Below are 25,986 nucleotides of genomic sequence, written 5' to 3' on the forward strand. Positions count from 1 at the left end.
TATACAGCATATAGCGCAGAGCCGCGTGTATACAGCGCAGAACCGCGTGTGTATACAGCATATAGTGCAGACCCGCGTGTGTATACAGCATATAGTGCAGAGCCGCGTGTGTATACAGCGCAGAGCCGCGTGCATACAGCATACAGCGCAGAGCCGCGTGTGTATACAGCATATAGTGCAGAGCCGCGTGTGTATACAGCGCAGAACCGCGTGCCCAGTGAGCAGCAAAGAGGCGTCCTCTCACACGTGATTGGTCACGTGGTCATGACATCATCACAGGTCCTGTAGCTTACTGCCATTCAGCCTTTACCCTGCCGGCATGGAGGCTGCTGACACGGAGGCTCTGAGGGAACAGATCCGACATAGAGATGCTGAGATCCAGAGCCTGAGAGAGCAGCTGGCTGCCTGCCGTGCGGTAAACAAACAGTTACTAGTGTGTGAGCTGCGAGCAATGTGCGGCCCGACATTCCCCGCGGGTGCACAGCGGGACGGAGACTCTGCTGCTGTCTGTGTGTCACCAAATAGCACAGCGCCGCTCGCTGGGCAGTGCTAGTATTACGGGCCAGATTTGCTACGGAAATTGGACATAGATGTGGGACGAACTAAAGAGAATAGGTCCAGAACTCTGGAGGAGCGTTATAGAGTGTGATGCCTCCTGGCCATGGAATGAGCATGAAATGTGTGGACATAATATCCACCTGCATATGTGGCCCTGTGCTCATTTCCTAATTACTTATATTTCATGTTCATTCCGTGGCCAAGATGCAGAAGAAATCTAGAATCCCTCTCTATGTTTTAGGACCTATAAGTTATGTTCATTCTCACTATTTATTCCTTTTCTACATTCTTTTTAATCTCTAGTTTATACAGTTGTGTGAGGACTAGGAAGGATTTTTAACCCCTTAATGACCAGAGCTTTTTTCGGTTTTGCGTTTTCGTTTTTCGCTCCCCTTCCCAGAGTGATAACTTTTTTATTTTTCCGTCAATATGGCCATGTGAGGGCTTATTTTTTGCAGGACAAGTTGTACTTTTGAACGAGCCCATTGGTTTTACCATGTCGTGTACTCGAAAATGGGAAAAAAATTCCAAATGCGGTGAAATTGCAAAAAAAAGTGCAATCCCACACTTGTTGTTTGTTTGGCTTTTTTTGCTGGGTTCACTAGATGCTAAATCTGACCTGCCATTATCATTCTCCAGGTCATTACGAGTTCATAGACACCAAACATGTCTACCTTCTCTTTTATCTAAGTGGTGAAAAAACAATCCAAACCTTGCCAAAAAAAAAATTGCGCAATTTTCCAAGACCCATAGCATCTCCACTTTTCAGGATCTGGGGCCGGGATGGGCGTATTTTTTTGCACGCCAAGCTGATGTTTTTAACTAGACCATTTTGGTGCAGATGCGATCGTTTGATCTCCCGTTATTGCATTTTAATGCAATGTCGCGGCTACCAAAAAAAGTAATTCTGGCGTTTTGACGTTTTTTTATCGCTACACCATTTAGCAATCAAGGTTAATCCTTTTTTTTTATTTCTAGATCGGGCAATTCTTAACGCGGCAACACCAAATATGTGTAGGTTTAATTTTTTTTTAATTGTTTTATTTTGAATGAGGCGAAAGGGGGTGGTTTGAACGTTTATATTTTATTTTTTTTCATACTTTTAAAACATTTTTTTTAAATTTTGGCCATGGGAGGCTAGAAGCTGCCATAGCTCGATCGGCTCTGCTACGTATAGGCGATACTCAGATCGCCTCTATGTAGTAGAATTACTGCATTGCTATCACCGCTGACCACAGGATGGCGCTCATAGCAATCCAGCATCAATAACCATAGAGATCTCAAGGAGACCTCTGGTTGTTATGCCAACACATCGCTCACTCCTTATCAATATAACGGGGGTCAGCGGTGTGCATATTTCCTGCCCAATGACCAGAAGCGCGCGTTAAATGCCGCTGTCAGCGTTTGACAGCGGCATTTATCCAGTTAATAGGCGCGGGTGTTTCACGATTCCACCTGCACCTATTGCGGGCACATGTCAGCTGTTCCCGGCTTTGATGCGGGCTCACCGCCGGAGCCCTCATCAAAGCTTGTGTTTTGACCTCGGACGTACTATTCCGTCTGAGGTCAGAAAGGGGTTAATACGAGGCTATGTGCACACTGAGGTTTTCTTTTTTTCACGTTTTTGGTGTAGATCTGCTGCAAAAAATGCCTGAAAACCCGCTTGTCTTTTCCTGTTCTGTTCCATTGGGAAACAACTTTGCTGTTCTTATGTTCAGTCGTTTAAGGCCCCGTCACACACAGCGAAATCGCTAGCGAGATCACTGATTTTGTGACGGATCAGCGATTTTGCCAGCAATATCTCTGTGTGTGACATGCATCAGCGACACCCCCCACCGGGTATCGCAGATAGTGCAGGAGTGTCCTGGGCCATTTTGTGATCGTTGGTCTTCCGCTGGCCTGCGTGCATCGCTGCATGTGACAGCAGGAGACCAACGATCAGCGAGCTCCCACCGCTGTAAGCAGACGCTGGGAGCAGGTATCCAAGGTAAAATATCGGGTAACTAAGCGCACACGTCACTGTTACCCACTGTGTACCTTGGATACCAGCTCCCAGCACGAGCACGCAGGTATCCAAGGTAAATATCGGGTAACTAAGCGCACACGTCACTCAGTTACCCACTGTGTACCTTGGATACCAGCTCCCAGCACGAACACGCTGGTATCCAAGGTAAATATCGGGTAACTAAGCGCACACGTCACTCAGTTACCCGCTGTGTACCTTGGATACCTGCGTGCTCGTGCTGGGAGCTGGTATCCAAGGTACACAGTGGGTAACTGAATGACGTGTGCGCTTAGTTACCCGATATTTACCTTGGATACCAGCGTCCTTGCTGGTCCTGATAGCTGGTGAGTCTGCCTGTTTGACAGCTCACCAGCGATCATGTAGCGAGGCACCAACGATCCTGACAAGGTCGTATCATTGTCGGGATCACCGGTGCATCGTTTAGTGTGACGGCACCCTTAGGCTTTTTTGTTTTTACTTTTGGTTTCAGGTTTGTGGGGAAAAAGAGACTGCATGTAATTTCTCTGAAGCATGTCCTGATGAAAAATGCTGCAAACTAGGCACTGTCCAATTGAAAAACAATGGTTCAGGAAAAAAAAAACTCTTCAAAACTGCTGTGTGAAAATAAAAAAATCTCCAAAAACTTCCTAAAGCCTCCTTCACGTGTTACTGTGTCCTGTAGGTGTGGTGACAGTTTTCACACTTACCCAAGACCCTTAAGGCCCCATCACACATAGCGATCTCGCTAGCGAGATCGCTGCTGTGTCACAAGTTTTGTGACGCAACAGCGATCTCACCAGCGAGATCGCTGTGTGTGACAGTGATCAGCGACCGGCCCCCCCCTGCCGGTATCACTGATCGCTGTGGGAAACCTCTGGACTTTTCTTTGGTCGCTGGTCTCCCGCTGGCCAGCACGCATCGCTGCGTAACTAACGAACACAGCAACGCCGCGCACTCGGCGTCGCTGTGCTGATCGCTGGTGAAGCTGTCTGTTTGACAGCTCACCAGCGATCATGTAGTGATTCACCAGCGATCCTGACACGTTGATATTGTGGTCGGGATCGCTGGTGAGTCGCTATGTGTGATGGGGCCCTTACACACCCAAACCCACTTAAGTGTTTCCACAGACGGTGTGTCTGTGGGCAAAATACACTGAAATACCTGTATTTTATGTCCAACCCATGTGCACACTGATGACAGACGGTGACAGGTGCCGGTGCCTGGAAATCAGCGGTACTGTTTGCGCTTTTCCCCAGCACTAGGTGCTTAAGACCGCTCACATAATTGTCTATATTACAAGTATGAGAAAAATGCGGCACTCCCCACTAGAGATGGGAAGACCCCTGGATGTTTGGGTTCGACCGAACAGTTGCAAAAAGTTCCGGTTCAGGTACCAGAACAGTACCCGGACCCCATTCACTTGAATGGGGGGCCTGAACATGCAAGGGTTTGCCACACTGTAATGTGCATGTAATGTGCGGCCAACACTGCTTCTTAACGGCGGTAAAATTATGATTTTCCGCCGGTCAGACAGTGTGAGCCTGCAGCTATGATTGGAGGTAAAAAGTTTACCTTCGGTCACTGGGGTCAGCTGATGAGACTACTGCTCCTATCCGTCAACGTCTGCTGCCGCTAATAACAGCGAGAACTGGCGGTGGCTGATGGAAGTATTCATCAGCCGGCTCCTGCGCTGTAAATAAATAATTTAAAAGAAAAAACCTGCTTTGGTCCCCCTGTATTTTTGATAACCAGCCAGGCAAAATTCACAGCTGAGGGCTGCAACCCTCAGCTGTCAGATTCAGCAAGGCTAGTTATCAAGATTAGAGGGGACCCCACTCCAATTTTTTAAATTATTCAAATAAATAATTGAAAAAAAAATTGTGGAGTCCCCCTCATTTTTGACATCTAGCCAAGTTAAAGCAAACAGCTGGGGGCTGCTATTCCCAGGCTGGTAAGGTGTCATGGATATTGCCCCCTCCCCCCAGCCTAAAAATATCAGCCCACAGTCACCCAGAAAAGGTGCATCTATTAGATGCGCCAATTCTGGCACTTTGCCCGGCTCCTCCCACTCTGTAGCAGTGGCAAGTGGGGTTCATATATGTGGGGTTGATGTCACCTTTGTGTTGTCTGATGACATCAAGCCCACGGCTTAGTAATGGAGAAGCGTCTTTAAGACACCTATCCAATACTAATCCTATAGTTGTTTGGTAAATAAAGACACAGCCAGAATAAAGTCTTTTATTTGAAATAAAACAAAACACACTTTTTTACTTTTTTATTTAAAAATAACAAACACCGTTATACTCACCTAAGGCCTAATTCCACTGACTCCCTTGTTCTCCTGTAATAAAACAAAAATTAAAAACAATATCCCTCACCTGTCAGTAGTTGTGTCCCACGCCGTAATCCTTGTCTGCAGGATAAACCGTTTTGAACCTGGATCGTGCCAAGATGTGACCATTCAGGCTCCGAACCACTGGAGAATAAGCTGCTGCGAGCTGTCTCAAGATGGTGCTGGCACAGCAGCAGCTATCGGGTTGGTGGAATAGCTGTTCTTTGGATTTTGGTAGAGGGAACGTAATATTCTTAAGTACTAGGTTGATGGAACAGCTTATCAGAATAGCTATAGCGCTTACCGAATAGCTGCATCGGTAACCTGGATACCAGGAGCGCTCCCGATAATCATCTGTTTGGCGTCGCAGCTGCATGTGTCACGGCTGTTTCACAATCACAACACATGCATGGATAGCCCAACAAACAGGCTCTCCATGCATGTGTTGTGACTGTCACACAGCCTCGACACATGCAGCTGCGGGGCCGAACACCTGATTATTGGGAGCGCTCCAGGTATCCAGGTTACCAAGGCAGCTATTTGGTAAGCGCTATAGCTATTCTGATAAGCACTTATCCGAAGCTATTCGATCAACCCTAAGTATTATGTGTTGATTTTTCTATGATAGTCCGAAACTACCTTAGGCAGAAATGAAGGGTCAATGCGGAGAACCAGCTGGTCTACTAGTATCCTCCAGTATCCTTTATTGAAAGAGCCTGTAACTCCCCCACCCGTCGGGCTGTCTTGATTGCTGCCAAGAATGCAGTTCTCCGGGACTATTTGTCCAGCATTATTAATGATAGAGGTTCAGATGGCGGAAGCATCAATCCTTTAAGAATGATATTAAGGTTCCAGACTGATTGCTCTGGGACGAAGGCGGGTGGCTGCTGTCATTAACATTTTCACCCATTGATATTCAGCCAGGGTCTGATCGAAGTATGAACTTAATGCCGCCACCTGAACTTTCAGGGTACTGGGTTTGAGTTCTTTTTCCAAACCTTCCTGTAGGAAGTCCTGGTTTTGGCGATGTTGGGTTGTCGGGGATTCTCAGTCCATCGATGCACACCATGATACAAATGTCTTCCAGGTCTTGTGATAAATGGCGTTTGTTACAAGATTCCTACTTTTTTGTAGGGTGTTAATGACTCTTTCCGAGAGATCTATGGCCTTTAGAATCGAGAACTCAGAAGCCGGGCTACATGATGTAAATTCTCGATGTCTGGATGGCAGATTGGCCCTTGGTGTAGGAAATCCCTGTCTGGTTATGGTACCGAACCAACTCCTTTTCAGCCAGAGGAGTGCTACCAGAATTACTCTGGTCTGCTTGAACCTTATTTTCTTCAGTTTTTGGTAAAACTGGAATTGGAGAAAAGGTGTAAGCTAGATTGAACCTTCATTTGCAAACTAAGTCGTCTACGCCTAAACAGGTGTTGTCTGGGTTCAGTGAGAAATAGCGGGTCACCTTCGCATTCTGATGTCACACAAATAGATCGACCTCTGGATAACCCCAAGTTTTGGTTAACATATGGAAAACCTCTGGACTCCCTCTTCTGGGTGGAAATCCTTTCTGCTTAGGAAGTCGGCCTTCTTGTTGGCCGTTCCCGTTATATGGAGGGCTGATACGGATAGAAATTTTCTTTGGCCCAAGAAAATATTATTGCTGAAATGCCTTTCAGGTATTTGTGCCTCGAGCTTCCCTGGTGACTGAGGTGTGCGACTGTAGTTACATTATCCAAATAGATTTTTACGTGGGTACCTCAAATCAATGATGATGCTGCCCTGAGGATCCCTTCCACCACCCTCAATTCCCTGAAATTTAAGGACTGTCTACTGATTTTGACTGACCAGTGACATTGGAAGGATGTTTGGCAAACCATGGCGCCCCACCCTCTTTTGCTGGCATCCACTTCTATGGTGATTAGCAGGACCTGGATCCAAGGAACTTTCCTGTTCAGCTTCCTTGGGCGGTTCCCATCAAGATAACGATGTCCTTATCTGGTCTTGGTCAGCGACTTGGCAGGTCCATCCCACTTTTCCAGAATATAGGTCTGGCCCAGGCTACTGAGGACCGACATGGAGAATCTCACAGACACCGACCTTCTGCTCCACAGGATGTTTACTTTTGACCTTAGTTGGATCTGCTTTTGTTTGGGGAAAAAAGATATTTGCTTTTCAGGATCCAGAACTCATAAGAATGTCTTCTTTGTGGAAGGCAAAAGCATCTCTGGCTAGCATTCCGCAGTCTCCTCATCTACTGTAAATCTGTCCTTCAACTCTGAGGTGATGCTTAGCCTCTTTTCTGGAGAATCCCATTCTTCCAGAACCAACTCATGGATGTTCTTATGTAGTGGGAATACTAGATTTCTCCTTGACCAGAGACCACCGAACATCTCCTTCTGCACTGTACATGTAGTACTTTCCACTTCCATGGTCCTCCCAACAGCCATGAGGAGTTCCATGTTTTTCAAGTAAAAATAGTACTTCTTATCCTGTATATCAGGACCAGTGCTCAGCTCACCCTCCTCCAGAAGTTATTCTGGCATGGACTCTAAGGAATCTGAATTTTCCTCATGATAGATCTTCCTTTTCTTGGCTGTTGGAGGGGCGCTAGGAGCAGATATTGGTTGGGAGAAGGAATCCAGGGAGGATTGTATTTCTTGATGGACTATCCCTTTAATTTTATCCCTTGAGGAGGGCTGATGCAGAGCGGGAAGGACCGGAACTCTCCATGCTGCCAAACAGATTTTGTCCTCTGTTACTAGATCCTCTGTCTGGGGCTCTTTTATCTAGGCGACCAGACCAGTGCCTACTCCGAATCAGAGGGACTCCAGCACCGAGGAATTATCAGGAGGTGTCCGTCTGCCTCCTGTACTCTTTTTCTCCGCTGCATTCCACAGTGAAACCCGAAGTGACGCAATCAAAGGACACTCAGCAGCTGATGTTACCCCCAGCCGCCGAGACTGCGTCACGCAAGCTTTAACGAGGGGAGCCAGGAGTATGCTTACATCGACGTGTCCCGTTTTCTTCTATCCGGCAGGAGCAGGGAATAGGAGATGGGGCTGGAGAGCTCAGAGAGGCATCCAGCCTGAAAGGCCCCAGGACTTTACCCAAAGGAGCAGACTGGGGGAAAGCAAAGGTCCTGAGTCCATAGGAAACAAGAATAGCTCCTGGAGAGGGAAGGTAAGAACCGACCGATCTCCCGCTGTCCGGCTATCCGCATTCTGAAGTGTCTGCTGCCGGCACAGAGCACTCCTAGGATGACCTATTCATCCCTAAAGGGAAAGGAAAAACACTGGGGAAAGGAGGTAGGAGGGGCCATTTGACCTCTTTGGTGTTTCCTGTCCCTATTAGGATGAGATGACATCCTCCTCTTGTGTGCTGTCGTGGGGGGTTATTAGAGAAAAAGGGGCTTTCGTGCCGCCGATGGATTTAAGTCGTGGTCACCTTTATCTAATTGGCAATTTTTGTTTTTGGCAGTATGAATTATTCTATCCAAAGGGCTATGTTTGAAATTAAACACAAATCATTGGTTACCTGTGAGATCAGTATCTTTCTTTGAGATTTTCTTTCAGCAGATCTCCCTGTGAAAGAGTTTCAGCCTTTTTCAAGGCTGAATTCAGAACAGATAGAGGATATCCTGTGTTCAAAAAAGTTTTGGTTAATTCCTGCACTTGTATTGTACATATTATCTGTATTTTTCAGATTCTTAAATATTGACAGTAGGGTAATCCAGATTTAGTATGATGTGGATGAGCGCTATTGTAATGGAGAATTGTATTAGTAGATGTTGGTTTTTGAAAGGCTCTTGTGATTGACCGTCTTTTACCATAATTTGGATATCTAAAAATTCTAAGACTGTCCCCAAATGTAGAAGTAAACCTCATATTTTCAGAATTTGTATCGTTCAAATAATTCCCAAACGCTGTAAATTCTGTTTTTCATATAACGTGAATTATTTTATGTACTTAATATGAGGGTTGGACACAGGGCTGTGGAGTCGGAGTCGTGGAGTCGGAGTCGGTGCTCATTTTGGTGGAGTCGGAGTTGGAGTCGGTATAAAATGGACCGACTCCAACTCCTAAAATATATAATAAATTGGGTACAGTAATTCAATGCAGGATGTGCTGAATATTTTTTCATAGGAGTTTGGGAAAGTTATGAAATGTCCTATAAATGGCTGTTCTATTCCTGATCTAAGGCTACATTCACACACAGCGTTTTTCCTGTGTTTTTTGAGGATACGTTTTTCAGCTGCAAAAGCTGATCATCTTTTTAAAAAACCGCATCACCTGAAAGGTTTTTGACCTCATAGATAATGTTTTCAATAGCAAAAGCAGATTAGAAATCTGCTCTATCTATCCATTTATCCATATCTGTCTATCCATATCATATCTGTACCAAAAAGAATGAAAACCGGGTAGTACACCAATATATATTCTGTTCTATCTAAATATCTTGATTATTGGATCATAAAAATGATTAAATGTCTGAGGTTCACATTGTACTACAATAAATTTTTCACTTAAATATAAGCAATATGTGTGGGAGTTGGAGTCGTGGAGTCGGAGTTGGAGTCGGTGTAAGGGAAATTGAGGAGTCGGAGTCGGAGTCGCAGGTTTGGCTTACCGACTCCACAGCCCTGGTTGGACAGGCTAGCTATGTATTTGCTTTCAACATAAGCTAGAAATAAATTAGCAAAAAATGCAAGCTACTGATGTCCCCGTTGCGGTACTGACACATTTTACATACCACTTATCCATGAACTGGGATGTGTTATGAGAGAGAATGAAATGCAGGGTTCCTGTGATAAAGCTAATATATTCCTCACTTTTGTCTGTTTAATGTAAGATGTGTTCTACTGCCTGAATACCTAGTTTTTGTGGGATTCGCGTATTCAGACTCTCATCCACATCTATGAAGTGAAGCCTTTTATGTATCGGTATATTACGCAGAAGTGGCCTTAAGAGCCAGTCTAGATATTTCGATATGGGCTCTGTGAGAGAGCCTGCGCCGAGATTGAGTCGTCCAGACAGGAAACATGGTAACATAGTTAGTAAGGCCGAAAAAATACATTTGTCCATCCAGTTCAGCCTGTATTCCGTCAGAATAAATCCCTAGATCTACGTCTTACTAAAAAACATAATAACTGTAAGATGCAATATTGTTACGCGCCAGGAAGACATCCAGGCCTCTCTTGAACCCTTCGACTGAGTTCGCCATCACCACCTCTTCAGGCAGGGAATTCCAGGTTCTCACTGCCCTAACTGTAAAGAATCCTCTTCTATGTTGGTGGAAAAACCTTCTCTCCTCAAGATGCAGAGAATGCCCCCTTGTGACCGTCACCTTCCTTGGTATAAACAGATCCTCGGAGAGATATTTGTATTGTCTCCTTATATACTTATACATGGTTATTAGATCGCCCCTCGGTCGTCTTTTTTCTAGACTAAATAACCCTAGTTTTGCTAATCTCTCTGGGTATTGTAGTTCCCCCATCCCCTTTATTAATTTTGTTGCCCCCCTTTATACTCGTTCTATTTCCATTATATCCTTCCTGAGCTCCGGTGCCCAAAACTGTACACAGTACTCCATGGGCGGTCTAACCGGGGAATTGTACAGAGGCAGGGAATTGTACAGAGGCAGTATATACCTAATGAACCTAGTTTACAAGGGATTTCTCCCTGTTCTTCCAAGAAGTCAAGTTTAAAATCCTTCTTTTGCGCATAGGCTTTAGTAATATGCGTTTTTTCTTGATGCTTTAAATAGATCTGTTTTATTTTAAAATCTGCAAAATTCTCCGGTAGACAGTAATGTAAACCTTTTGATAGAACTGATAACTATGCATCTGTAAGGTCAATCCTTTAAATCGGGGTTCCCCAACTCCAGTCCTCAAGGCCCACCAACAGATCAGGATTTCCTTAGTATTGCTCAGGTGATAATTGCTTCACCTGTGCAATACTATGGAAATCCTGAAAACATGATCGGTTGGTTGGGCCTTGAGGACTGGAGTTGGGGAACCCTGCCTTAAATTAATAACATTAATCCCAACTGTAAGGTTCTCCAGGACAGAAGCTAGTGCGAAAGAAGCTAGTGCGAAACGTGCGTTGGTGTGGAGGAGGCCGCACCATTCACAGTCACCAGTTATCGGTTACCAACGTCCTCACAGGTATAATCAGTTCGAGTTTCTTTAGGTTTATTCCTCTGGCGTTATGTAGTAATTTTCCAGTAACTCTCCAAGTTCTGATATATACGATTTTTTTCAGACAGTGAGGTCATTTATTCAAGTTGTTTATACCTGGTTGGATTACCTTTATCTTGCCACATCCCGTTTTGGATATCTAGTGGTATTTACCTTTGTGTTAGAGTTAAATTTTGCTACATTATTTGTGTGACTATACTATTTCATTCATTGGTGTTTTGAGCGCCGCCTGCTGGGCATTTCTGTTATTTTAAATGTAATTTTAACCCCTTCCTGACATCCGACGTACTATCCCGTCCATGGGACCCGGGCCCCTATGCCCATGGACGGGATAGTACGTCTACCGCGATCAGCGGCGCCCACGTGGTGAGCGCCGCTGATCGCGGCCGGGTGTCAGCTGATTATCACAGCTGACACTCGGCACAATGTGTCAGGGGCGGTCACGGACCGCCCCCGACACGTTAACCCCTTGCACACCGCGATCAAACATGATTGCGGTGTACCGGGGGTTAAAGGGAAGCATCGGCAGGGAGGGGGCTCCGTCCGTGCTTCCCTGAGCCCCCCACGGCAGCGCAATGTGCAGCGCTGCTGCGGGGGGCTCCTTTCCTGCAGGCCCCCGAATCCAAGATGGCGACGGGGGCCTTCGGGGGCCTGCAGGAAGCTGGCTTCCTCAGTGCCTGCAAAGCGCAGGCGTGAGGAAGCCTTCTGCACTGCCTGTGACAGATTGCTGATCTGTCACAGTGATCTGTGATGTGACAGATCAGCGATCTGTCACTGGACAGTGATGTCCCACCTGGGACTATGTAATAAAGTTAAAAAAATAAATAAAAAAAAGTGTTAAAATAATTTTAAAAAAAAATCGCCAAATAAATTGGAAAAAAAAAAAATATTCCCCCAATAAATCCATTTTTTGGAAATAAAAAAAAAACAATAAAAGTACACATATTAGGTATCGCCGCGTCCGTAACGACCCGCCCTATAAAACTGTCCCATTAGTTAACCCCTTTAGCGAACCCCTTAAAAAATAAAAATAAAAAACGAAGCAAAAAATAATGATTTATTATCATACCGCCAAACAAAAAGTGTAATAACGCGCGATCAAAAAGACACATATAAATATCCATGGTACCGCTGAAAACGTCATCTTGTCCTGCAAAAAACGAGCCGCCATACAGCATCATCAGCGAAAAAATAAAAAAGTTATAGCTCGCAGAATAAAGCGATGCAAAAATAATTATTTTTTTTATATAAAATAGTTTTCATTGCATAAAACCGACAAAACATTAAAAAAAGACCTAAATGAGGTATTGCTGTAACCGTACTGACCCGAAGAATAAAACCGCTTTATCAATTTTACCGCACGCGGAACGGTGTAAACGCACCCCCCCAAAAGAAATTCATGAAACGCTGGTTTTTGTTCATTCTGCGTCCCAAAAATCGGAATAAAAAGCGATCAAAAAATGTCACGTGCCCGAAAATGGTACCAATAAAAACGTCAACTCGTCCCGCAAAAAATAAGACCTCACATGACTCGGTGGGTCAAAATACGGAAAAATTATAGCTCTCAATATGTGGTGATGCAAAAACTATTTTTACAATAAAAAGCGTCTTTTAGCGTGCGACAGCTGCCAAACATAAAAACCGCCATAAATAGTAAATCAAACCCCCCGTTATCACCCCCTTAGTTAGGGAAAAATAATAAAATAAAAAAAATGTATTTATTTCCATTTTTCCGCTAGGGTTAGGTCCAGGGCTAGGGTTAGGGCTAGGGTTAGGGTTAGGGCTAGGGTTAGGGCTGAGATTAGGGTTAGGGGTGTGTTGAGGTTCGGGTTGGAGTTAGAATTGGGGGTTTCCACTGTTTGGGCACATCAGGGGCTCTCCAAATGTAACATGGCGTCTGATCTCAATTCCAGCCAATTCTGAGTTGAAAAAGTCAAATGGTGCTGCTTCCCTTCCGAGCTCTGCCATGCGCCCAAACAGTGTTTTACCCCCACATGTAGGGTATCAGCCTACTCAGGACAAATTGCAAAACAATTTTTGGGGTCCAATTTCTCCTGTTACCCTTAGGAAAATAAAAAAATGGGGGCAAAAATATCATTTTTGTGGAAAAAAATGATTTTTTTATTTTCACGTCCAAACGTTATAAACTTCTGTGAAGCACTTGGGGGTTCAAAGTGCTCACCACACTTCTAGATAAGTTCCGTGGGGGGTCTAGTGTCCAAAATGGGGTCACTTGTGGGGAGTTTTAATAGTTTAGGTACATCAGGGGCTCTCCAAACGCACATGACACCCGGAGACCATTCCATCAAAGTCTGCATTCCTAAACGTCACTACTTCCCTTCCGAGCCCCGACGTGTGTCCATACAGTAGTTTTCTCCCACATATGGGGTGTCAGCGTACTCATGACAAATTGGACAACAACTTTTGGGGTCCAATTTCTCCTGTTACCCTTGGGAAAATGAAAAAATTGGGGACTAATTGATCATGTTTGTGGAAAAAATACGATTTTTTTATTTTCATGCCCTGGCATTATAAACTTCTGTGAAGCCCTTGGGGGTTCAAAGTGCTCACCTCACATCTAGATAAGTTCCTTAGGGGGTCTAGTTTTCAAAATGGGGTCATTTGTGGGGGTTTTTCACTGTTTTGGTACATTATTGGCTCTCCAAAGGCAACACGACACCCGCAGACCATTCCATCAAAGTCTGCATTCCAAAACGTCACTACTTCCCTTCCGAGCCCCGACGTGTGCCCATACGGTAGTTTTCTCCCACATATGGGGTATCAGCATACTCAGGACAAATTGGACAACAACTTTTGGGGTCCAATTTCTCCTGGTACCCTTGGGAAAATAAAAAAAATGGTGACTAAAAGATCATGTTTTTGGAAAAAATATGAATTTTTTATTTTCACGCCCGGGCGCTATAAACTTCTGTGAAGCACTGGGGGGTTCAAAGTGCTCACCACACATCTAGATAAGTTCCTTAGGGGGTCTAGTTTCCAAAATGGTGTCATTTGTGGGGGGTTTCTACTGTTTTGGTACATCAGGGGTTTTCCAATCGCAACATGGTGTCCGATCTCAATTCCAGCCAAAAACGTCAAATGGCGCTGCTTCCCTTCCGAGCTCTGCCATGCGCCCAAATAGTGGTTTACCCCCACATGTGAGGTATCAGCGTACTCAGGACAAATTGCACAATAACTTTTAGGGTCGTGTTACCCTTGGAAATATAAGAATTGAGGGTGAAAAGATCATTTTTGTGGAAAAAATATAATTTTTTAATTGTACGGCTGTATGTTATAAACTTCTGTGAAGACCTTGGGGGTTCAAAGTTCTCACCACACATCTAGATAAGTTCCTTAGGGGGTCTAGTTTCCAAAATGGTGTCATTTGTGGGGGGTTTCCACTGTTTTGGTACATCAGGGGTTTTTCAATCGCGTCATTCCCCCCCACATATCAGGTATCAGCGTACTCAGGACAAATTGCACAATAACTTTTTCAGTCCAATTTCTCCTGTTACCCTTGGTAAAATAAAAAAAATTGAACCTGAAGTATTTTTTTTGTGAAAAAAAGATGTTCATTTTTTTTTAAATATTCAAAACAATTCCTGTGACGCACCTAAAGGGTTAATAAACTTCTTGAATGTGGTTTTGAGCACCTTAAGGGGTGCAGTTTTTAGAATGGTGTCACTTTTGGGTATATCATATAGACCCCTCAAAGTGGCTTCAAATGTGATGTGGTCCGTAAAAATAAAATGGTGTTGTAAAAATGAGAAATCGCTGGTCAACTTTTAACCCTTTTAACTTCCTAACAAAAAAAAATTTTGGTTCCAAAATTGTGCTGATGTAAAGTAAACATGTGGGAAATGTTAGTTATCAAGTTTTTTGTGTGCCGTATCTCTGTGATTTAAGGGCATAAAAATTCAAAGTTGGAAAATTGCGAAATTTTCAAAATTTTCGCCAAATTTCCGTTTTTTTCACAAATAAACGCAAGTTATCTGAATGAAATTTTACCACTATCATGAAGTACAATATGTCACGAGAAAACAATGTCAGAATCACCAGGATCCATGGAAGCGTTCCAGAGTTATGACCTCATAAAGGTACAGTGGTCAGAATTGTAAAAATTGGCCCGGCCATGAACGTGCAAACCACCCTTGGGGGTGAAGGGGTTAATGTTTTTTTTTTTTTTTTTTTTTTTTCAATAAAATTTGATATTTTATTCTAATACTGGATCTCTTCATATTTTTCGGCGCCATCATGGCATATAGATCCGAAAATGTTTTGTTTTGACCAATTTCATCAAGTCTAGAGAACATTTTAAATGAATAATCCCATTCATTTTGAAAGTCGATGTCATCCTGAAATTGTGAAATTTCCTTATGAATATGTAAACCACGAGGCACTTGTTCCAATTCCTCATATGATTTCAATGCTTTAATTATCCAGAATAGGCATATTTCTTTTTCAGAGAGTATGCTGATTTCGTGATCCAATGTTCTGATGCCCATGACTTGTAACTCATGTTTCAGGTTACTGTCAGAAAAAAATTCACCTGCGTTAATTCTTCCTGCTAAAATGCCGCGCTCTGCCATGTGATTTTCGTTAGGTGCGTTTTTCTGGATCCATATCCATAGCTCTAATCCAATGTGGATGTGCCAGACAAAGTACAAGGAGTCCTGAATTCAATATTCTGGTATTAGAATGGCCAAGGCACCATACCACTTTTTATGGAAAGTACTGCACCTATGAGTTATCATTATTTGTAAAGAGATGCAGGTGGTGCTTAGCAAGGTAAGTATTCAAAGTCCATGGTGCAAGTATGAGAAAAATGAGTCACTCACCATTTCTTTGAAAAAATTCAGTCCTTTATTTCATCTTCAGACAAATAAGCGGCTGGCGCCAGGCAGGGGGTGCAGGGATATGTGTGTGACTGCCGTTGGCCGTTTCACACTGAACACAGTGCTTCTACAGACTCAAACATCTATTGACGTCATGATAATCTGCTAAAATGTTGTAAAAATCTTGTTAAAGATCCCCTTCAAGCTAGTTTGAAACAAGATAAACAAGCCAGCTCTCGCTTAGCTCTTTTTTTATAACATTCATATGCCTAGTAATTGTATAGTTTAGACTAGGTTCACATTCATACTGTGCTCTGCGTTTGAGTTTCCGTCAAAATCAGGGCCACATGAGTGATTGCTATTAATGTGACCCAACACAGATTTCTGGTGGGCCACAGTACTTAAAGCAAACCTGTTAGGCCGGTTTCACATTAGCGCATTTTATGCGCACGCACGGCCGGGGGTAGCTCCGCCCCCGATCCGGCTCTCTGCCCGGCGTGTCCGCCCCTTCCTTGTAGCGCCGCCTCCTAGCGGACAGCGGCGCCTGCGATCGGCGCACCCTATCTTTAGCATAGGGTGCGCCGATCGTGCGCAGGCCGTGCGCTAGTTGCGCTTTGACCTGCGCTGCGCACTTTTGACGGTGCGCCGTGCGCGCCAAAATCCGAAAAGTTTGATTTTGGCGCGCACGGCGCACCGTCAAAAGTGCGCAGCGCAGGTCAAAGCGCAACTAGCGCACGGCCTGCGCACGATCGGCGCACCCTATGCTAAAGATAGGGTGCGCCGATCGCAGGCGCCGCTGTCCGCTAGGAGGCGGCGCTACAAGGAAGGGGCGGACACGCCGGGCAGAGAGCCGGATCGGGGGCGGAGCTACCCCCGGCCGTGCGTGCGCATAAAATGCGCTAATGTGAAACCGGCCTTAGCAAGATTTTTCTCAGTAATCTACAGACACTGTCATGTTGTCACTGTTATACTGATTAAAATGATACTTGGTTGAAGAAATATGTCTTGTGGTTTTTGTGTAATCAGTGTTAGAAGTTTTCAGTTAATGAGATTCTTGTGCTTCGGGGCAGGAATGTAGGCAGAGTCTTATCTTGTTGCGCTAAGCAAGAGAAACCAAGGAAGAACTGACCACAGGCCGCCCTGAAGCACAAACAGTCTGCCTCTGTCTCTATGATGAGGAACATGTTAGTGCTTCAGGATGGCCTGTGGGCATGTCTTTCATTGGTTTCTCTGGCTTAGAGCAACAAGACAAGACTCTGCCTACAGCCCCGCCCTGGAGCACGAGCATATCATTAGCTGGAAACTTCTAACACTGATTACAATAACACTGATCACAATATTGGGACTTGCTCAACGATTTAAGAAAAAATTCTCCTAGTAGGCTGCTACTGAAAGGGAACCTGTCACCACAAAAATGCTACAATTGTGGCCAAAAGTATTGACACCCCTGCAATTCTGTCAGATAATACTCAGTTTCTTCCTGATAATGATTGCAAACACAAATTCTTTGGTATTATTATCTTCATTTAATTTGTCTTAAATGAAAAAACACAAAAAGAATTGTCCTAACGCCAAATTGGATATAATTCCACACCAAACATAAAAAAGAGGGTGGACAAAAGTATTGGCACTGTTCGAAAAATCATGTGATGCTTCTCTAATTTGTGTAATTAACAGCACCTGTAACTTACCTGTGGCACCTAACAGGTGTTGGCAATAGCTACATCACACTTGCAGCCAGTTGACATGGATTAAAGTTGACTCAACCTCTGTCCTGTGTCCTTGTGTGTAACACATTGAGCATGGAGCAAAGAAAGAAGACCGTGCGCAGTGTCATCAAGAAGTTTAAAGCCCATGACACTGTGGCTAACCTCCCTAGATGTGGATGGAAAAGAAAAATTGACAAGAGATTTCAACGAAAGATTGTGCAGATGTTGGATAAAGAACCTCGACTAACATCCAAACAAGTTCAAGCTGCCCTGCAGTCCGAGGGTACAACAGTGTCAACTCGTACTATCCGTCGGCGTCTGAATGAAAAGGAACTGTATGGTAGGAGACCCAGGAAGACCCCACTTCTTACCCCGAGACATAAAAAAACCAGGCTGGAGTTTGCCAAAACTTACCTGAAAATGCCTAAAACGTTTTGGAAGAATGTTCTCTGGTCAGATGAGACAAAAGTAGAGCTTTTCGGGCAAAGGCATCAACATAGAGTTTACAGGAGAAAAAAGAGGCATTCAAAGAAAAGAACACGGTCCCTACAGTCAAACATGGTGGAGGTTCCCTGATGTTTTGGGGCTGCTTTGCTGCCTCTGGCACTGGACTGCTTGACCGTGTGCATGGCATTATGATGTCAGAAGACTACCAACAAATTTTGCAGCATAATGTAGGGCCCAGTGTGAGATAAGCTGGGTCTCCCTCAGAGGTCATGGGTCTTCCAGCAGGACAATGACCCAAAACACACTTCAAAAAGCACTAGAAAATGGTTTGAGAGAAAGCACTGGAGGAGACTTCTAAGGTGGCCAGCATTGAGTCCAGACCTGAATCCCATAGAACACCTGTGGAGAGATCTAAAAATGGCAGTTTGGAGAAGGCACCCTTCAAATATCAGGGACCTGGAGCAGTTTGCCAAAGAAGAATGGTCTAAAATTCCAGCAGAGCATTGTAAGAAACTCATTGATGGTTACCGGAAGCGGTTGGTCGCAGTTATTTTGGCTAAAGGTTGTGCAGCCAAGTATTAGGCTGAGGGTGCCAATACTTTTGTCTGGCCCATTTTTGGAGTTTTGTGTGAAATGATCAATGTTTTGCTTTATGCTTCATTCTCTTTTGTGTGTTTTCATTTAAGGCCGGAGTCACACTGGCGAGGAATACGGCCGAGTGAGAGGCGCTAAAAGCACGCATTAGACACGGACAAATGATTCTCTATGGGGTCACTCGCACCAGGCGTATATTTCTCATCCGTATCCTACGCTCCGTGCCAATCGCAGCATGCTGCGATTGTCAGCGTACTACATCCGTAGTACACCAATGCAAGTCTATGGGCCCGCAAAAAATACGGATTACACACGGACCAGACGTGTGACCTGCGAGCAATACGCAGGTCTTTTGGCTGTTGACAGGAAATGGGCCAATCCATAATCAGGAAGCCTGGACATGCAAATGAGCTCAAAAAGCGCTCCAGACATCCAGGAAGTACGCCTCCACGGAGTACAGCAGCAGCATGGCGTCCACGTAGATAAATGTTGAGATGCTCATTGTCCTGGTGCAGGAGCGTCCCGAAATCTGGGACCAACGCGATGCAAATTATGCAAACCGGGCAAGAAAGGAGGCGTCATGGAGGCGCATCTGTCGCCAGATGTACCATGACTTTTGTGACCGACCACGTGAGGAGCAGCATAAAATTCGTAAGTACAACGCAAAACATGAGTAACCTTAGCGCGCAACAAAAAAGGAATATAGAATCAGCACCCCCCTTCCTGTGCATGTACTTTTAGCCTCATGAGGCCGTTACATTTGGATGTGACACGTGGCTTCACACAGCCATAATTTGGGGTTAGCCCACAAGCTCCTCATCCTCCTAGACAAAACAATTATTAAGTGTAGCTAAAGAGACCCAGTGTAGCTAAAGAGACCCTGTGTATCTGCCCAATTACATATGCCACCATGGGTATAAAGCACACCCCAGAAGGCCCCATGCCTAGACTACTGGTAGAAAATGTGACCTCTCAAATATGTGAATTTGACAATATTTCCTGTCACATTGCAGTGGAAGATGTGATGAAACGCTGGCGAAGCATCCGGGACCAGTACCGCCGGGAACGCCATCAGCGGTCCAGGAGTGGGGATGCTGGATATGTTAAAAGGAAGTACATATACTATGACCGGCTGTCCTTCCTCGCCCCAATTCTGGATCTGAGACTGTAAGTAGATACCTCCCACCACATTACACAAATACTTTACAGGGCCAAAAATATTGATGTATTTTTGCCTCTGTTCTATTTCATAACAGAACTCAATCCAACCTTACGGATCGAGGAACGGCCTCAGAGGCAGAGCCCATAATAGATCCTGTAGGGGATGAGGTGGCTGGCCCATCTTCTCCCCCTACAAGAAGGATGGCAGAAGATGAGGCATCACAGGACAACCCAATGGCTGCCCAACACACAACACCACCAGGACGGTCTGCTGCTGCCCCATCACCCATTATGGAAGAGCCGGGCAACTTGAGCAGCAGCCCAACTGGCCAGATCAGGGCCTCCCCACAGGCTGCTCTTACATCACGGCGAACACGAAGAAGGCGCCAGGTCACTATTCAAGAGAGCAGGACCAATGTGGACACGGGTGCTCAATTATTTATCTAGAGTAACTACAGATGATGGGGAGGAGGCCTACGCACGTAGCCTCACCCTTTATCTCAGTGCCCTTACCCGTGAGGTCAGGCTCCGTATTAGGGGATGTTTTCAGATCCTGCTTGATACAAGCACCCCAGCCCCCCAATACCGCATATGAGCTATTCAAATATCTGGAGAGGTGGCAGCTCTCCCCCCGAAATCTAATGCGCATGAGACCATCCACACAGATGCTTGCTCAAGCAGGGTCTGAACAGCCCCTAATACGTGGGCCAACACCTCAACCCCTTCCTCCCACTACCCAACCTTCTATTCAGCAGCCCCAAATGTCAGCCTCCTGCCAACCCCACCAATATGGCCACTTGTACCCACCCAGTGTTGGAGGCTGGTCCCAACCTGGTTGGGAACGATCTGGCTATCTTGGTGGGTATGAGCCACGAGCCTACCACAGCCAACAAGATGCCCCTCACCATCATCATTACTCTGGCCAGTATCCCCAACAGTCCCAGGAGGCAGGACAATTCCAGCATCATGGGCAACAGTATGGCCCCACACAGGGCGATGTTGGCCACAGTGTCCAGCAGCACCCACAGGCTGCTCTTCCACGTTCCCCTTCCCCAACCTATGAGGAATTATAAGTCTGATGGCCGGAGATGTCCAGTGCGGTTTGACTGGTGCTCCAAATAGAAAGGAAAAAACAGGTGTTCTCCATCACGAAACTTTTTGACCTAATTTAACATTCTAATTTTTTCACAATGTTTTCCAATCATATGAAAGAATCCATCATGACAGGCAAGGCTACCTCACGCCTTTCAGACAAATATTACATGTGTCTACAAAACAGAATATTTCAACGCGCTATACTGTAAAATGAAAGGATGAAAATACACTACTCACTTGCTAATGCCTAGGAAAGGCGTGCTGGCCTTAGTGAAGTAGTCACCTTTTTTGCTAGCAATCTCTAGTAAAACAAATCAAGGCAACCAGCCTTCAGAATATCACGCTCTCTCTATGTCTTAACAAGTGAGTTTTGTTTTTTCATCCTTTCCAGTACAGCATGTTTAAATATTCTCTGTTCTACAGACAGGTAATATCTGTCTGAAAGCCGTGAGGTAGCCTTGCCTGTCATGGTGGAATATTTCTATGATTGGAAAACATTATGAAGAAATGTGAGCGTTATCTTTTAGCATTAATTTTGGTGATGGAGCTCACCTATTTTTTTCCTTTCTAGTTTAATATTGTCATGCAGCAATGTTGTTATTGCCTAATCTTTTTTTGGGTTCTGTTATGTAATGTTACTTTTCAAAAAAGTTAAAGAAGGCACAAAGGGTCATTTTGCCCATTGCCAAAATGTTCTTATGGCAATATTATGTTTGCCTTTAAGCAACCAAAAAAAAAAGCAAAACTAAAAATTTGTCTACTATAGTTAACGTCTCTGTGTGATTTTTCACAAACCCTGACTACATACTAACATACACTAACCAATGCAATGAAACAGTCATAGAATCATAAGGGGTTGAGTAATATATATTTAAACACACTTAAAGAAACAAATTATAACATAGGCACAGTATGCTCTTGCCAAGAAGTTGCCCCCTCAGGTGAGATAAAGTAATTAGTGAAAATATCACGCACTTTGAGGCCAGAGAGCGGTCTACGTTGAGGGTTCATAGGTGGTCTCACCCTGCGCACATTGTCCGGCCTAGGCACAACACCATCAGAGGAGGAACAATCATGTATCCTGGTAAAGTTATGCAGAACAACACAGGCTTTCACAACTTCATTCACATTTTGTTCACTCAACTGAATGGCAGACTTAACTCGCCATTTGGCACAAAGCATCCCAAAGGAACACTCCACCAGTCGCCTAGCACGTGATAGGCGCAAGTTAAAAATTCTGCGCCTGTGGTCAAGGTTGCGCCGGGGATATGGCCTCATGACATTGCGCGATAACTGAAATGCCTCATCTGCCACATAGACATAAGGGACTGATTCTTCAGGGGAGCCTGGTAGCATGCGTGGTGGTGGTAGATCCAACTGGTTGGTGCGTAGCCGCCGAGCCATTATGGAAGTATTGAAGACTCTAGAGTCTCCCGTCCTTCCATAGGCCCCAATGTCAACAATTATAAACTTGTATTGAGGGTCTACCAGAGCCAACAATACAACAGAAAAGTATTGTTTATAATTGAAGAATTGGGAGCCAGAGTTCGGCGGCTTACGCACCCGGATATGTTTGCCATCCAGGGCCCCAATACAATTTGGAAACTGGCTGTCTTCCTCAAAGTCCCTTGATATCCTCAACCAGTCATCCATCCTGGGCTCGGGCATGACCACTTGATGGAGTCTTGTCCAGATTTCTGTACAGGTAGACCTCACTATGCCTGAAATGGTTGATCTTCCAATGAGAAACTCATGGTGGAGGGCGGCATAAGACAGGCCAGTTGACAGGAAGCTGTAGAACAACATAAATTGATAAGTTTAGAATGCCTAAAGTCCAAAAACATCAGTTACATGCCGACCAAACTTGGGAGGAATTGAGATAGAATAACACACACATATTTGGTTGCACAATGACTAAGTGATATGCAGGACATATGAGAGCTAACCTTCTGTTGTGTAATGTTGTGTAAGTTGAAACATATTTGGAGTAAGATGAGGGCATTAAACTTTGTCCAAGAAGGCAAACAAACATACTTTAGCACACACATTATGAACATAGAGAATGTGGTTGTGTAGTACATACCGTATTGTGAGTAGAAGTCGCTCCTCTGCAAATATCGCTTTGCGCATACTTGTGTCCTGAAAGGTTATCCCAGGGCGCACTGTCTCCAAGAGTCGATCAAATGTGGAAATGCTCATGCGACAGACAGTACTGGTAAAATTTTACAGGATGCTCCCGCATAGAAGAATAGAGGCGGTGAAAATGACCTCTTGTGAGTCGTTGCCCCAAAAGTGGATGGACCCACATGCGTCTCCTCCTCCGCGGATCCACTATCACAGGATATGGTTGCCCAAAGCGCCGTGACAAAAGCCAGTTAAAGAGAACCTGCTCAGTTGTATTGAATCTCAGACCCTCTGCCATGCTGCACAAAGAACACCAACACACCTCGTGAAAGCAAGCTCACAAATGGACAGTATGGAGGCAGCCACCTGTTTCTGAGTGTATAAATAGGGTGCAGGCTAATGATTTAAATTGTTAGCAGGCCTCAAAACCGTTAAATGTCCATTTTGCAAGGCTGCGAGAAAATCTCGCCATACGGATTGCATACGGATACCATACGGATGCAGACCTGCGCAAAAAAAGCTACCGCACCTGGCTTTACGGATGACCTACGGAGCACTATTTAGGGGTCATTCATCCGTATTACGCATGTAAACTACGGAGCGTATTTTGCTCTGGTTAGTGTGACTCCAGCCTAAGACAAATTAAATGAAGATAATAATACCAAAGAATTTGTGTTTGCAATCATTTTCAGGAAGAAACTGAGTATTATCTGACAGAATTGCAGGGGTGTCAATACTTTTGGCCACATCTGTATAAGCCTGCAGATGTGGGGTTAATCTGCAGGTTTAATAGCGTTACTAGCCTGCACATTGCCAAATGCTGCGGGGATAAAATGAACTTTATTCTCCCCTGCAGCGTTTGGTTTCAGTCACCGCTCTATGTATAGAAAACGACAGCTGTATCCGCGCCTCTGTCCCTGACACTTAGAGCTGGCTGTCAGTCAGGGCCGGGGGTGTGGTGACTGAAACTGGAGCTGCCAGAGAGAATAAAGTTCAGTTTCTCCCTGCAGTGTTCGGCTACGTGCAGGCGCACAGCAGGTAACGCTATTAACCTCCAGATTGACCCCATATCTGCCGGTTAATAACGTTTTTCTGGTGGCAGGTGTCCTTTAATTAGATTATTATGTGAGAACTTTTTTTGCCTGCAGTGCGGGAAATTGGGAAAATTATGCATGGACCTTTTTTTTGGTGATAATCAGCTTTTGATAGTGTTTATGCATTTAGCACTCCCACTAACTTTTTTTTTCTTCATTAAATGTGTGTACATGCATGTAATGTAGTGTGATGTATTAATATACTACTGCTGCTTTCTCCTGTGTCCTGCATCGTTCTCTGCGGACGTTGTTAGGCAATGTTCACATGTGGCTTTTGTTAATGCAAATTTTCTGCTGCGTTTTACAGTACCAGCAAAGTCTGTGATTTCAGAATTATCATGCACACAGCTGTTTTTTTTTGTCCTCAGTATTTTGTGCTTTGCTTGTTTGTTTTGCACAATAGAGCATGTCACTTCTTTTTTTTTTTTTCAGCGCTTTTCACTCTTTGAAAGTAATTGGTGGTGAAAAAAAACACTGCATTTTTGTGAAAAAAAGCAAGTACAGCAGCATGTCAAACCCATTTATTTTTGTGATTTTCCCAGTTTTATCATCTTGTTCTCGTCACCTGAGATGGCAGTTGGGATTAGTACAGTTTAATTAAATTACACTGTGTTCCAAATTATTATGCAAAAAATATTTCCTCATATTTTCTCTAAATTACCTATATGAATTGCAGTCATTATTTTCCAGTCATCTAATATTCTAGTATAATTGCAATGTTTTTGAACAAACTGCCTATGAAAACAGTATATTTTTAAAAATAAGAAACACTCAAAATGCATGTTCCAAATTATTATGCACAGCAGAGTTTTCAACCTTTTTATTTTTATTTTGAACAAAAAAATGGTCAATTGTGAAATTATAAGCATTATCAGCTTATTACAAAATGAAATCAAACAGTTTTCAAGTCAAAACTTTATTCTAGGTGATGTTACATTTGCACATAGGACCCCTTGTTGGAAAGAAGCTTCTGAACTCTCTCGTCAATTGAATTTGTCAGTTTTTGGATGGTTTGTGCTTCAATTGTTTTGCATGTGGACAGAATACCCTCCCAGAGCTGTTGCTTAGATGTGAACTGCCTCCCGCCATCATAGACACTCCTTTTGATGATGCTCCAGAGGTTCTCAATGGGGTTGAGGTCAGGGGAAGATGGTTGCCACACCATAAGTTTGTCCTCTTTTATGCCCATAGCAGCCAGAGATGCAGATGTGTTATTTGCAGCATGAGACGGTGCATTATCATGCATGAAAATGATCTTGATGCGGAAAGCACGGTTCTTCCTCTTGAACCATGGCAGGAAGTGCTGTTTTAGAAACTCCACATAGATTATGGAGTTCATCTTTACCCCTTCAGGGATCCTAATGGGGCCGACAATCTCTCTCCCCATGATTCCAGCCCAAAACATTACTCCACCTCCCCCTTGTTGGCGCCTTAGCCGTGTTTTCATGGGGTGTCCATCAACCAGCCATCCTCCACTCCATCCATCTGGATCATCGAGCGTTGCACGGCACTCATCGGTGAACAAAACAGTTTGGAAGTCAGTCTTCATGTATCGTTTGGCCCACTGGAGCCGTTTCTGCTTGTGTGCAGTGGATAGAGGTGGTCGACAGGATGGCTTGCGCACAGCTGCAAACCTCTGAAGGACCCTGCATCTTGTTCGGGGGACGTTGGAGGCACCAGCAGCTTCAAAAACTTGTCTGCTGCTATGACAAGGCATTTTTGCAGCTGCTCTTTTAACCTGACGCAATTGCCTGTTGGAAAGAGTCCTCAATTTTTCCTTATCAGCACGCACACGTGTGTGCTGGGAATCAGCTACATACTTCTTGATTGTGCGAT

At 44.5% G+C, this 25,986-nt stretch overlaps 1 protein-coding gene across 1 annotated transcript in view; it reads left to right on the forward strand.

Moving 5' to 3' along the window:
- Positions 1 to 243: 243 nt before the first annotated feature.
- The window catches only part of MOCS3 (molybdenum cofactor synthesis 3), a 121,074-nt gene continuing 95,331 nt past the window's right edge, over positions 244 to 25,986 (forward strand). Inside the window, exon 1 of the mRNA XM_073560129.1 lies at positions 244 to 415. Within this exon, the coding sequence (XP_073416230.1) occupies positions 320 to 415 (96 nt within the window). The 5' untranslated portion in view covers positions 244 to 319. The remainder of the gene's footprint in view (positions 416 to 25,986) is intronic.

Source organism: Dendrobates tinctorius, unplaced genomic scaffold, assembly GCF_039654945.1.
Source record: "Dendrobates tinctorius isolate UK_male_01 unplaced genomic scaffold, ASM3965494v1 ptg000293l, whole genome shotgun sequence".
Classification (NCBI taxonomy): Eukaryota; Metazoa; Chordata; class Amphibia; order Anura; family Dendrobatidae; genus Dendrobates; species Dendrobates tinctorius.